We start from the raw sequence: 14,319 nt of genomic DNA on the forward strand, positions 1-14,319 counted from the left end.
CACCAAACATGTTTGCTTATTTTTTTCTTTAAGCAATGGCTTTTTCCTGGCCACTCTTCCGTAAAGCCCAGCTCTGTGGAGTGTATGGCTTAAAGTGGTACGTGGACTGATACTCTGATCTCCGCGATGAAGCTTTGCAGCTCCTGCAGGGTTATATTTGGTCTCTTTGTTGCCTCTCTGATTAATGCCCTCCTTGCCTGGTCCGTGAGTTTTGGTGGGTTGCCCTCTCTTGGCAGGTTTGTTGTGGTGCCATATTCTTTCCATTTTTTAATAATGGATTAAATGGTGCTCCGTAGGATGTTCAAAGTTTTTGATATTTTTTAAATAACCCAACCCTGATCTCTACTTCTCCACAACTTCGTTCCTGACCTGTTTGGAGAGCTCCTTGGTCTTCCTGGTGCCGCTTGCTTGGTGGTGCCCCTTGCTTAGTGGTGTTGCAGACTGGGGTCTTTCAGAACAGGTGTAATATACTGAGATCATGTTACACTTAGATTGCGCACAGGTGGACTTTATTTAACTAATTATGTATACTCCCGAGTGGCGCAGTGGTCTAAGGCACTGCATCGCAGTGCTAGCTGTGCCACTAGAGATCCTGGTTCATGTCCAGGCTCTGTCGTAGGCGGCCGTGACCGGGAGACCCATGGGGGGGCGCACAATTGGCCCAGCGTCGTCCAGGGTAGGGGAGGGAATGGCCAGCAGGGATGTAGCTCAGTTGGTAGAGCATGGTGTTTGCAACGCCAGGGTTGTGGGTTCGATTCCCACGGGGGGCCAGTATGAAAAATGTATGCACTCACTAACTGTAAGTCGCTCTGGATAAGAGCGTCTGCTAAATGACTAAAATGTAAATGTTAAATGTAATTGGTTGCACCAGATCATAGCAAAGGGGGTGAATACATATGCACGCACAACTTTTACGTTATTTATATTTTAGAATTGTTTGAAACAAGTTATTTCTTTCATTTCACTTCACCAATTTGGACTATTTTGTGTATGTCCATTACATGAAATCCAAATAAAAATCCATTTAAATTACAGGTTGTAATGCAACAAAATAGGAAAAACGCCAACGGTGATGAATACTTTTGCAAGGCACTGTATCAATAAAACATCACGGAAAGGAGACCCTCAGCAGGCAAATTGAACGCTCTGCACCGCATTGTGACGTTGTATTGATAATGGCCTATTGTGATGTCATCAATCAGAATGTTTGAGTTTTCCAAACAACCTGGTGGGCCAGTACACACAGCTGGCTGCTTTTCATATGTTATGACCAAAGCTGCACTTTACTTTCAGCTCAGTAATGTGCAGATACAGTATGTTGATACAACAAGGGATAATATTGATGTATCCAATGAGCACATGTGAATGTGTGTTTTGTCTTCCAGCTCGGTCCATATGGAGGAGTCGTCAGTGATGCAGGGAGCCCAGGGGATGCTGGTCCAGAACTGGCCCACAGTGTCCAGCGCTGCAGGTGAGATGGGCTGGGCCGGGTTGGGCTATTTTGGGCTGGGTGGGTAGAGTTTCCATGCTGCCAGCTCCTGTAATGGAGGCACTCTGCAGACACAGTGGTGAGAAATGACAGCAGATAAATAGGAAAAAGGAAGGCAGATGGGAAACATGCAGGTGACCTTTTAGAATCCCCGCCAGAGGAATGTTAAGCATTAGCGCTGAGACTCCAGGGGCAGCATGCTTGAAAGACTAGATCATGGCCAATGACAGACAGTGACACAATCTGCCAAAATAAAAGAGCCAATGAGAGTGGGCTGTTGGCCAGACTTTGATAGGTGAAGTGAACTGTACGACTTGGTTGTGATGTGGTGTTGTTGGGAGCCACCAGCTGAAAATAGCCAAGTGTGCGAAAATGTTTGGCAATTGCAGCCAGTAAGGCATTTAATAGCCATTTATCTATTTACAGTCTCTTAGCTGATAGAGAACAAAAACAATTGCCTTTGAAGATTATTTTAGGAATCTGACTGTTATGAGAAGAGAAGGAAAACTAGAACGCGAGTGAGAGAGACAGAGAGGAACAACATCATCACAGTTGACTGGTAAGCTCCTGTGGTTATGTTCGGAGGGTTTGTCAGAATGCCTGGGCGGTGGTTTGATGTTCCTATCAGCTGCCTGCCTCCTCTCTTCTGCCAGCCAGCCCAAGCTGAGCACTCATCGATTTTCTGTCCAGTGACAGGAGTTAGAGCACAGGTGTAGAACCCTAGGGTGGGCGATTGGTCATCACTGTGATGGACTGAAGTGTGTCTGTGTCTGTGTGTATGTGTGTGCGTGCATGTGTATGCGCATGCATACAGAAATTTAGAGGGGGAAAGAGAGTGAGAGTGAGTCGGGCGATTGAGAGAGAGAGAGAGTGGATCAAGCTATTGATTTTTTCTATCTGGCTGCAGTTTCTTTGGAGCGTATGGAAAACTTCCAGTCTGTGGTCTACCAGAGAATCCAATACTCTGTGGAGGCAGAGGACATGTAGAGTGTACTGGAAGCTTATCAGGAGTGGCTCAGTGCAGATAGGAATCTCATGCAGGGTTAGGAGGGGCTTAGTGCTACAGGCTAGTATGTTGCAGGGTGAGACCGTTTTCATAATAAAGGAAGTGAGTGCAGCCTTATGGCTTAGACACAAGATGGCATGTAGCAGGATTGGCTTTGTTTCAAAATGTTGTATCAAGTAGGGTTGGAAGTGTAAAAGAAAGAATACATAAGTACAGTATATTGCAACGGTATACATATTGCACCTCAAATGGAGAGTATACTTTCTCAATTGATACATTTGAGTTACCTGCAGAGAGAGGGGGAGGGCGCACTGTTGGATGAAGACCAGACACAGAGAAAGATAGAGAGGGTGTTGAATAAGGCATGGCAAGACGGCCATAACGTTTAGAGTGCTAGTGGAATTCTGAGTCATTTGGGAGAGGATGAAAGAGAGAGAATGATAAGAAGCATGGTAAAGGACAGAGAGGTTTGGGGGTTTGGAGAAAGAGAGAGGTTTAGGATTGGCAGGGCCCTGCGGTAGCGTTGTTGCTAGGGAATGCCATGTGACTTGTTGCTAGGTAACGCTGTCTAACTGAGAGCTTGCTGCAGCAGCACCACCCTCCATCAGTAGGCAGTTTCCACAGCAACCATTCATACCCTGAATGGAGGATTTAGAGGATGAGAGAGAAACAGAGAGGGATGGGGAGAGAGACGGAGAGAAGAGTAGAGAGGGATAGATGTTAACAGAGGAAAGAGAGGGTAGTCAGAGATGGAGAGGAATGAAAATGGAGGTAGAAAATTAAAAAATATATACAGTGAGCTTTCAAGATGGAGAAAGATGTATTCCTAAAGAATGCTGAGACACCACACACACACACACACAGAATAGAATAGAGTAGTAGAAGAAGAAAACACACACAACATGCACACACACTCATATTTACAAACCTTAATCTAACGCATTATCCATAAATTGGGTCGAATGTTTGTAGGCCAGAAAGAAGAAGAATAGGTTGAGAGTAACCCAGATTGGACCAGGGATAATGGACTTAGAATGTAGGACACTGGGTGCTGAAATTAGGCTAGAATCACCCCAGACATCTGGGTACCATGGTAACGTCCTTTCAGAGAGCTATAGTAACCTGCTTACCAGCAGCCACAGCGTATGCCTTTTTAATATGATCTTTGCTGAGGGGGGAAATTGGCTATGATCAGGGAAGAGCAGAGCTCCAAATAAGCTTCCATATTACTGGAGATACAAAGGTGCACTGCATATGCAGAGCATGTCACGCCTGCTCCCGCATAGACCCCGCAGAGAATTAGACTTACAAAAGACTCTGCCACGTCTTCGACAGGGTAACATTCTGCAAACAACTCTCTCTTATGTAGACATGCGGGGGAGAGAGAGAGAGAGAGAGAGAGAGAGAGGTGTAGATCTGTTTGTTGGTTTCTTTCAGTAGGTGCACATTAAATTAACACATTATATTATTCTATGTACCCATACTTTACTCCTCCAGTGGCAAACTCAACTGACCTGCTTTGAGAAATAATCAACACACTCAAAATGATGTTGATTAAGTCTAAGAACAATAAAGGCTACCCTCCACTTACATAATCACAGTGGGCTTGAGGGAAGTGATGTACTGTAGGTGCTGTAGTAGTGTTGTACTGTAATAACTGTGTCCTGAACTGACCGGCTTCCCCACACTAACCAGGGACAGATGTTTCATTCAGTTTCTACTCTAAAGTAAATGTTATGGCTGTATGCTTTTCAGTCAGATTGGCTCCATCAAGTTCTAGTGAACCGAAAGTACTGAAGAAGCTAAAGGACTGAAGAGTGAGTCAGAGTGGGTCTATGTGTTGGTTTCGTTTGACTTACTTTATATATGAGCACTTTTGTATTGTATGCATGCTACAGTCATCACACGCACAGACAAACACACTTCAATTAGGAACTCCAGCCATTTCATAATTAACCTGCAAATAAAAAACTAACATAATCTATTTTCAGGTCCTGAGTTTGATCTAAATAAAACACAGGCAGAAAGTAGGTCAGAGCCCAGAGAAGTTGGTGTGGGCTGAGAGCACTGTGTCTGCTGAGTACAGACAACATCACATCACTCTCTGTTTGTCCTTTCACCCTTTTTTATTTCTCGGCATCATTCTTCACCTCAATTGCTCTTTTCGTTTGTGTGCCTCTCTGTCTCTTGCCTGCTGGTTATATTTACATCTCTTTCATATCTTCCATTATACTGTATGCTATATGATAGGAGAACTGGGTCTCACATGCTCTTAGTACTGCAGTTCACCCTCTCCAGGCTCTTTTGGTCTTTCATTGTCTCCTCCTCTCGCCCTGCTTCTCTCTCTCTCTCTCTCTCTCTCTCTCTCTCTCTCTCTCTCTCTCTCTCTCTCTCTCTCTCTCTCTCTCTCTCTCTGTCACATTCATGCTTGCATATTGTTTGAGAGTTATCTTTCTCTCCACTGCTGTGTTGAGTCCTTGTGAGAGTGGAATTAGGTTAGTGTTGGATTTTCACACTTCCTGTCATCCTTACATGCTAATTCCCATCACATCACAGTGTTAAACATCCCAGTCCCTCTCTGCCTTTAAAGGTATTTCTAGTCTACCCTTGTATTCTCAGCAACACCACTGCCTGATAAAGTTCTACTCCCTGCAATCCCTTTCCCCGTTGTCAGTTTTTCGGTGTGCCTCTGGCTCTAACTTAGATTTTTTGCTCATCTATGCTGTATTACAGATGTGGTAATACTTAACCTTAGGCAGAAATAGGAAACTGAATAAGGCTTTGTGGTAGAATTTGCTGGTGTTTTCAGAATCTCACTGTGATGATGATAATGATGATGATGAAGATGACGTAGCTCATCCCTCTGTGTTTCTCTCTCCCCTCTTCTATCCATCCATCTATCTGTCTATCTGTCTATCTATCTATCTATCTATCTATCTCTCTCTCTCTCTCTCTCTCTCTCTCTCTCTCTCTCTCTCTCTCTCTCTCTCTCTCTCTCTCTCTCTCTCTCTCTCTCTCTCTCTCTCTCTCTCTCTCTCTGCATGCTGGGAGTGTTTGGTGCGTGCTGGGAATTGTTTGAGTGAGTGCTAAGTGCGAGTGTTGTGTAGAGTTAGATATCCTGGGTTTTCCTTTTCTTGGTGATATCCTTTTTTCTTCTATGCATGATTAAGGTTATTATTTCTATTTTTTGTTGTTGTGGTAGAATTAAGTATATTGTTTTTCGTGTCGAAATTACCCTGATTTTGGTGGGGATGGCGGCCCGAATCGGGACGCCGTCCCTGTCACTTCGGCACGGCTTTAGGTGTGTTACTGAAGCTACTGTCACGGTGGAAGAGGTTCTGGTCGCCGTAGGAGAGAAGGTAGGATATGAGAATGTTGCTTATGCGTCACGGATGAATAAAGCGGTGGTGGTATTTCTTAAAGAAGGGCGCCTTGTTGATCGTATGGTTGAGCATGGCATACTTCTTAAAGGAATGTTTATTCAAGTTACGCCGCTTTTTTCTCCGTCAACAAGGGTAACGATTTCAAATGTACCGCCGTTCATTCCAAATGAGCTATTGGAGCGCGAGCTATTGCGCTTTGGGAAGTTTGCAAGTTCAATTAAGGTTGTCCCATTGGGTTGCAAACACCCGGCGTTGAAACAGGTAATGTCGTTTCGGCGACAGGTGTTTATGTTTTTGGACTCACCGGAGCAGACTTTGGAGTTATCGTTTAAAGTCAAGTATGACAATAGATTGTATATGGCTTATGCTAGTACAGGTAGTCAACGGTGTTTTGAGTGTGGGATGTTGGTCATAAGCGACATGCTTGCCCGAAAAGGGAGAAGGCAGAGGGAGGGGCGCAGGTGGTCCTCGTAACGCCTGGGCCCACTGATGTAGGAAGAGGTGGGCTGACAGTGGTAGAGCAGCCACACGCATCTGTTGCTGAGGAACAAGTTGTCCGTGTTGAGGGCACAGAGGTGCAACTTGTACCAGAGGGAAATGTTATGCAGCGGAAATTTTTTGTTGTAGAAGGTAAGGATGGATCTGAAGGGCCATTTCCTCAGACTGGTGAGGAGGTGCCCAGTACGAGTGCTGTGGTACAGGAGGGGGTACATGTGGAGCTCATCTCCCAGGTAGTGGAGGAGATGCCCACTACAAGTAATGGGTTACAGGAGAGGGTTCATGTGGAGCTCATCTCCCAGGTAGTGGAGGAGATGCCCACTATGAGTGCTGGGGTACAGGGGGGCTAGTCTCCCAGGTAGTGGAGGAGATGCCCACTATGAGTGCTGGGTTACAGGGGGGCTAGTCTCCCAGGTAGTGGAGGAGATGCCCACTACGAGTAATGGGGTTCAGGTGGGGCTAGTCTCCCAGGTAGTGGAGGAGATGCCCACTACGAGTAATGGGGTTCAGGTGGGGCTAGTCTCCCAGGTAGTGGAGGAGATGCCCACTACGAGTAATGGGGTTCAGGTGGGGCTAGTCTCCCAGGTAGTGGAGGAGATGCCTGGTACGAGTGATGGGGTGCAAGTGGGGAGTGTTGAAAGGGATGTGGTAGAGGGGAGTCAGTGGTCTGTGGCCTCAGTTGAGGAGGATCAGGAGAAGGATATGGATATGGATATCTCTCTTGATACGGTATCAGCTGGTGAGGACTCAATTTACGATCTAGAGGAGGTAAATGGGTTTCTGGATCAGACTTTTGGGAAATCTGTCAAATTGGCAGATTATTTTGATGTTGATAAGTTTGTGAGGTCAGCTGTGATGTTACAGAAGACGGTGGGGTTAGACCAGTTGAGTGAGAAGAAGCGGTTTTGCTTGAGGAAATTTGTTACTGCTGTTGCAGCAGCAAAAGGTGGTGGGAAACGTGGTCAGGTTAAGAGAAAATTTAAATAATGATGATGATTATGCCTCATAGGGTGTTCTATTCTCTTTGTCTGGTTTCTCTGTGGTATCTTCTGCTTTTCCTTTTTCTTTTCTATATGGAGGTACTAAGGGTAGGTTCTCTCAATATTAATGGAGGAAGGGACAGGAATAAGAGGGCTTGGGTATTAGAAGTAATAAAACAGAAAAGGCTTAATGTAGTTTTCCTACAGGAGACACATAGTGATGAGGAAAATGCGGCTGACTGGGGTATGTGGTGGGAGGGGCAGCATATACTCAGTCATGGTACTAATTTCAGTGCTGGGGTGGCAATCTTGTTTTCTTCAGGCTTAGGGGTGACTGTGGTATCTACAACAGAGATTGTCAAGGGTCGGGTTTTATTGGTCAAGGTGGATGTTATGGGGTTTTTGTTTGTTTTTTTGAATGTTTATGCTCCTAATGAGGGTACAGAGCGTATTGTTGGTTTTGATAAAATAAAGGAAACCTTAAGACAGTGTGACCAAGAGGGGTGTATGGTTTTAGGGGGGACTGGAACTGTACAGTGGATTTTACTGTTGATCGCACCGCTGAAGAACCTCACCTGCGGTCAGCAATTTGTCTGTCTGGTCTATTAACTGAGTTTGAGCTTTCTGATGTGTGGAGAGTAAGGAATGCAAAAGTTAGGCAGTACACATGGCTAAAAGTTAATGAAGGTCATGTCAGTGCAGCAAGGTTAGACAGGTTGTATGTATCTGAGCAATACTGTAGTAGGGTTGGAAGGTGTGACATCACTCCTGTGGGTTTCTCTGATCACCATATTGTCACTGTTGATATTCACTTGTCCTGTCCACGAAGGTCATCATCTTATTGGTATTTTAATGTTAAATTGTTACATGATGTCATGTTTTGTGAAAGGTTTTTGTTGTTTTGGGAAAAATGGAGGGTTACAAAAGGGAATTTTGAGTCCTTGAGACAATGGTGGGAGGTTGGGAAGGCCCAAATACGATTATTTTGTCAACAGTATACTGCTCTGTCTCGAATTGAAGTTAAAGAGACTATCAGGGCCCTTGAGCAGAACATTAAATCTATTGAATTGAAGTTGCTCACTCAGAATGACCCCGGACTAGTCATGAACTTACAGGACAAGAAACATGAATTGAGGTCGTTTCTGCATGAAAGAGTGAAGGGTGCCTTGATTAGGTCTCGTTTCGCTTCCCTCAAGGATATGGATGCTCCTAGTGCTTTTTTTTTAAAACCTAGGACAGTCGACATTGCAACGTAAACAGATGGTCTGCCTTCGTCTCCCTGATGGGAAGGTGACCACGGATGACAGTGAAATGCGTCAACATGCCGTGGATTTCTATTCTGCCCTCTATAAGGCGGAGGATTGTGACTCTCTGTGTACTGAACAGTTGTTACACGGTCTTCCTCAATTGGGACCTGAGCAAAGAGTCGCATTGGACTCTGACATTACACTGCAAGAGCTGTCCACAGCAGTTATGCAGCTCTCAACAGGCCGAGCCCCTGGCATTGATGGTTTACCATCTGAGTTTTATAAGCACTTTTGGGGGTCTATTGGGGAGGATTTTTATGAAGTGGTGTGTGAATCTTTTCATGAGGGCTCTCTTCCTGTATCTTGTCAACGTGCGGTACTTTCACTGTTGCCAAAAAAGGGGATTTGGCTCTCATAAAAAATTGGAGACCTGTTGCTTTGCTGTGTGCAGAATATAAAATTGTTTCTAAATGTCTCTCAAACAGGTTGAAAGAGGATCTGGGATTGTTGGTCCACAAGGACCAGTCCTACTGTGTACCTGATCGCTCTATTGTTGACAACTTGTTTCTAATAAGAGATGTTTTGGACATTTGTAAACTGTCTGATGTAAATGTGGGTTTACTTTCTTTGGATCAGGAGAAGGCTTTTGATCGTGTGGACCACCAGTACTTGTTTAAAACAATGAAAGCCTTTGGGTTTGGGGATGTTTTTTTGTCTTGGATGAATTTACTGTATGCTGGGGCCTCGTGTATGGTGAAGGTGGGGGTGGTTTGAGTTGTCCCATCCCTGTCCAAAGGGGCATCAGGCAGGGATGCCCAATTTCAGGGCAGTTATACAGTCTGGCGATTGAACCAATGCTTTGTTTTTTAAGAGCGAAGCTTACTGGTTTCTCTGTGCCAGGTGTAATGAAGGGTCCCACGATAGCACTGTCTGCGTATGCAGATGACGTGACAGTTTTTATTACAGGGGGTGAGGATGTTAAGGTTCTCTCAGACGCCTTAAAGGTGTATGAGGGGGCCTCCTCAGCTAGAGTCAATTGGGGAAAGAGTGAAGCGCTGTGGGCAGGCCAGCTTCAGATGGGGTCCGCTCCACGGTTACCAGGGGGGCTTCAGTGGGGCAGAGATGGGATGAAGACTTTGGGGGGTTTTTCTAGGCTCCGATGTCTTTCAGAAAAAAGAACTGGGAGGGTGTAGTGGAGAAAGTGTGTGCCAGACTGTCAAGATGGAAATGGGTGCTGCCCCAGCTGTCTTATAGGGGAAGGGTACTGGTAGCTAATAACCTAGCTGCGTCTACCCTGTGGCACAGACTAATGATTTTACAGCCACCAAAGGGTCTGATACAAGAGCTTCAGAGGACCCTTGTCAACTTCTTCTGGTCTGGACAACATTGGATTAAAGCTTCAGCCCTGTACCTGCCACTGCACGAGGGTGGGCAAGGCCTGGTGGACATTTCTTCCAGGATCATGGCTTTCCGGCTTCAAGCAGCCCAGAGACTGTTGTACAGTGACGGTTCTAGCTGGGTTGACACAGCCTACGCATTGATGAGGAGAGCGGGCTGTTTGGGCTTAGACAAGCACCTTTTCCTCTTAAAGCTGGAGGGGGGCGAGTTGCCTGGCCTGACTCCATTTTATGAGTCTGTTATGCAGGCTTGGAGAGTTCTGGTCAAGTCCCGTAAGGCCTGCACGCCACCAGGGATGTGGCTTTTTGAAGAACCTCTTTTTCACAACACTGCCATCCAGTCCCGTGTTCTGGGTTCAGCTAGCCTACGTTCATGCCTGTTAGGCGTGGGGTGTACTAAGCTGGGTCATCTGATGTGGAACAGGAATAGGTCGTTGGAGGAGCTGGGAGAAAGAGCGGGGATCCGATCGTCTCGCCTACTGAGGAAGGTCGTCGCTGAGGTCTGTGATTCCTTGCCAGTACTTCATCTGCAGTATGTGACTGACACTTCCAATTCTGATCGGTGGAAGGAGGGTCTGGATTATGTGTTCCCTGCACTGATTGTTAGTGCTGTGGCGGGGGGCATTCGAGGAGGACGTGGGGATGCTGCTTTCCTTCGATACCCCGGAGCTGGGGGAGTTCAAGGAGGTGGGAAAGAAGGCCATGTACAGAATATGTGTAAAGGTGTCCCATGCCTCTTCCCTGGAAGGGGTAAAATCGACGAGGTGGGCGGGTGTGCTTGGTCCAGGTGCCTCCCCAAAAGGCTGTTGGCGAACATTATACAAACTGCCTATTGATAAGAGGACAGCTGACCTCCAATGGAGGATAATACATGGAGCCATAGCCACCAACATGTATCTGGTACACCTGGATCCTACTGTTGGGGAGGGGTGTCCATTCTGTGCTCAGTCTGAAACTCTGGCACATCTGTTTTTACAGTGTCCCAGGTTGGTCGGGATGATTGACCTGATCACTAATTGGTTCTCAGCTCTGGGAGAGGTTTTCTCTTCCCAACTGTATATATTTGGGCCAAAGTACAGGTTTAGACAGAAAGGTGTAGTTGTGTTGCTTAATTTTGTGTTAGGGGCAGCAAAATTAGCCATATGGAAGACCCGGAAGAACAGTATTCGGGGACAGGGGTCTGTGGATGTGGTGGGAATGCTGGAGGGAATGTTGGCAGCAAGACTAAGGGTTGAGTTTGCCTATTACAAACTTGTCAACAATATTGATCTGTTTATGAGTATATGGGGTATTCAGAGGCTGTTGTGTTCAGTTACTGTGGAGGAGGAATTGGAGTTGTGTTTTTAATTGATGTGTAAATACGGTTTTGTATGAGTATTTGTGTGGTGGGCTCCCAGACCCAATAAAGATTATTTCAAACTCAACTCTCTCTCTCTCTCTCTCTCTCTCTCTCTCTCTCTCTCTCTCTCTCTCTCTCTCTCTCTCTCTCTCTCTCTCTCTCTCTCTCTCTCTCTCTCTCTCTCTCTCTCTCTCTCTCTCTCTCTCTCTCTCTCTCTCTCTCTCTCTCTCTCTCTCTCTCTCTCTCTCTCTCTCTCTCTCTCTCTCTCTCTCTCTCTCTCTCTCTCTCTCTCTCTCTCTCTCTCTCTCTCTCTCTCTCTCTCTCTCTCTCTCTCTCTCTCTCTCTCTCTCTCTCTCTCTCTCTCTCTCTCTCTCTCTCTCTCTCTCTCTCTCTCTCTCTCTCTCTCTCTCTCTCTCTCTCTCTCTCTCTCTCTCTCTGGTAGATGGTGAGGGGGGCGAGCTGTCCCCTCCGGTTGGAGCTGGCATCGACAGTAACAGCTGGCACTTCCGTTACGGGCCTGGCCCAGGCTACGGCCCCCCTCAGTTCCTGAGGCCTGGAGAGATCCCCCCTGAAGCCTTCATCATCCCCGGCTCCCCCGCCATCATCTCAATCCGCCAGGGCCAGGGAGGAGAGGACGACAAGAGCGACTTTATCACCTTCGGCAAGAAGGAGGAGGCCAAGAAGAAGAAAAAGAAGAAGAAGGACAAGAAAGACAAGAAAGAAAAGGGGAAGGAGGATGTGGACGAGTAGAGGAGAAAGGAGAGATATGAAAACAGAGCTACCAACTAAAGTCCATATAACAGATGCAAGACAAAAAGCCAAGTGAATATTTTAGAAGCAGGAGAGCCTCCCTGTGGTGTGTTTGCATAGTTAAGTCTGCCCAGCCAAGTCCCCATTAGCCATGTCCATGAAACAGCCAATTGTAGCCTCTTCCAGGTTGGCCCTCCGAGGCTTCCATACCTCTGGCTATTAAACAGGCTTTATATTGGATTTAATAGGCTGTCATTAGCCAGACATTTGCTGAAAGAAAATACTGTTTCTAATCAAACACAAATACAGTTGATTAGAAGAACCTTTCTACAATGATGATTATGTACTCAACTTTCCCTGTCCCACTCTTTCATGTATGAAATACCATATGTGAGAGAAACCTCACACACCGTTTTAATGGCAGTGCTAACACCAGTGCTACAGTCCTGCCAGCCCATCTCCCCAAACTGGCCTGAAATGGGATGCTCTTCCCTGGCCCTTCTGGCCCCATGTTGGCATCTCTGTCTTTACTCTGCCCCCTGCCTCCTCTGCTCTCCTGATTGGAGGGGGAGAGGAGGAGCTCAATCTGACAAAGAATGACACAGAGGCTCTCTTCTCCAATAACATGGAGGCCTTGTGAAAAAAAAGGAATACAAAATTGTTTTTTCTACAAAATATAAAAAAGAAAAAGTGACCCAAACAACACACCTGACATCCGTGTATCTACATTACAGTGAGCTGTATGAGATTAGAATGGGTTAAGATTAGTGCTGGCCGAGATTGAAGGCTGGATTAGAATGCCCAGGTTATTTTCGGTGCGTGCTGAAGCCGGGGTGTTTCATGCCTGGCACTGCTGGCGCTGTTGGCAGCACAGGGCAGGAGCAAAATACCTGGTCCCCGTCTTCTCACCTAGAACAGAAAACAGGTCAGTGGGGCCTTGAACCCACAGTCTGTGCAGCACAGAACCACAATAACTAACAAACATACTAGACAGTCAGGGCAGACATGCACACACCTCTCTGGATACTATACAGCTCTCACCCATCCTAAAGGCTGTGGCCTATTGCAGTGGGTTCTTTTCTATGGGTGTGGAATATATGGCAGGAACGTTGCTTGTTGCTTCATTTCTGTTCAAGTCTGATCCCCCTACTTCAGTCATTGAATGTTCAGTAGTCAATGTTCAATAGTTCTTCAAGCTTGTAGGATTCGCTCCTCTGTTACCCCCTCTAACGTTACTCCTCCTTCTTCTGATCCCCATGTCCAGGAGCCCTCTTAACTTCAGATGACTTGTTCCTCCTTAAACACAGCAACAGTGTTATCCTGTATAACACACACACACACACACACAAATAAAACACACACACACACACACAATATTTGTTAGCTTTAACCAAGCCTTGGTAGGGAAATAACAAGGTTCCTACCACTCCTCCAGAATTGTGGTTTGTTTTGGGGACACATTGCCGTACATTCCACTAGTTGCACACAGGGTACTGGGGGATACAGGGTGCTTTATGGACTGGCTTCCTTCTGTCCAGATGGAGAGAAAAAGAGGAATGGAAGAAGGAGAGAGAAGTGGAATTGTAGTGATAGGCAGTCCAGACCACAGACATACCCCAGAGAGCTTAGTTGCTGTGTTAAACTCTTTCCTCATATTCTGATGAAAAGGAAGCATCAGCAGCATTGAGTTGGGGGGGTCTTCACTAGAATAGAGCATCCCCAGGATGAACTCAAGATGTGTGGGGGCTAATTGCACAACATCTCCTACTCAGCTCTCTGTTTCCTCTTCCTGGCTGATATCTGACCAATCAGAGGGACAGAGGGGTGATGCTGCGCTGCTATTGGACTGAATCCCCCCATATTATACACATGCTCCCCCTTCAGGTGTGACTCAGTGCTGTCAGATCACTAAGGGGCTGTTTGCATGTTATAAGCAGAGGAAACAGTTTCTATATGTAGATCTATATAGATAGATATGTTTTTCTTTTTCTTCAACCATTTATCACAAACTCAGAGACATTAATATTGCCTCTGCTGAAATATGTATACATACTCACACGCAAACACACACACATGAACACACAAACAGTACATACACACATACTATATATTCATTGACAAATCATACAGGAATCACTTTTTTATCCTGTTGAAATTAAATTACAATACCTTCTGAATATATACGTAATGCTGTAGTGTTATGCTATGAAATGCAATTTTTTGGTTTGTA

The 14,319-nt window shown here is 45.9% G+C and overlaps 1 protein-coding gene across 1 annotated transcript in view; it reads left to right on the plus strand.

Moving 5' to 3' along the window:
• LOC121579881 (protocadherin alpha-C2-like) overlaps positions 1 to 13,456 on the plus strand; it is a 32,946-nt gene extending 19,490 nt beyond the window's left edge. Inside the window, exons 3-4 of the mRNA XM_041894831.2 lie at positions 1,386 to 1,471; positions 11,782 to 13,456. Of these exons, the coding sequence (XP_041750765.2) occupies positions 1,386 to 1,471; positions 11,782 to 12,089 (394 nt within the window). The 3' untranslated portion in view covers positions 12,090 to 13,456. The remainder of the gene's footprint in view (positions 1 to 1,385; positions 1,472 to 11,781) is intronic.
• Positions 13,457 to 14,319: the final 863 nt, after the last annotated feature.

This window comes from Coregonus clupeaformis, chromosome 13, assembly GCF_020615455.1.
Source record: "Coregonus clupeaformis isolate EN_2021a chromosome 13, ASM2061545v1, whole genome shotgun sequence".
NCBI lineage: Eukaryota > Metazoa > Chordata > Actinopteri > Salmoniformes > Salmonidae > Coregonus > Coregonus clupeaformis.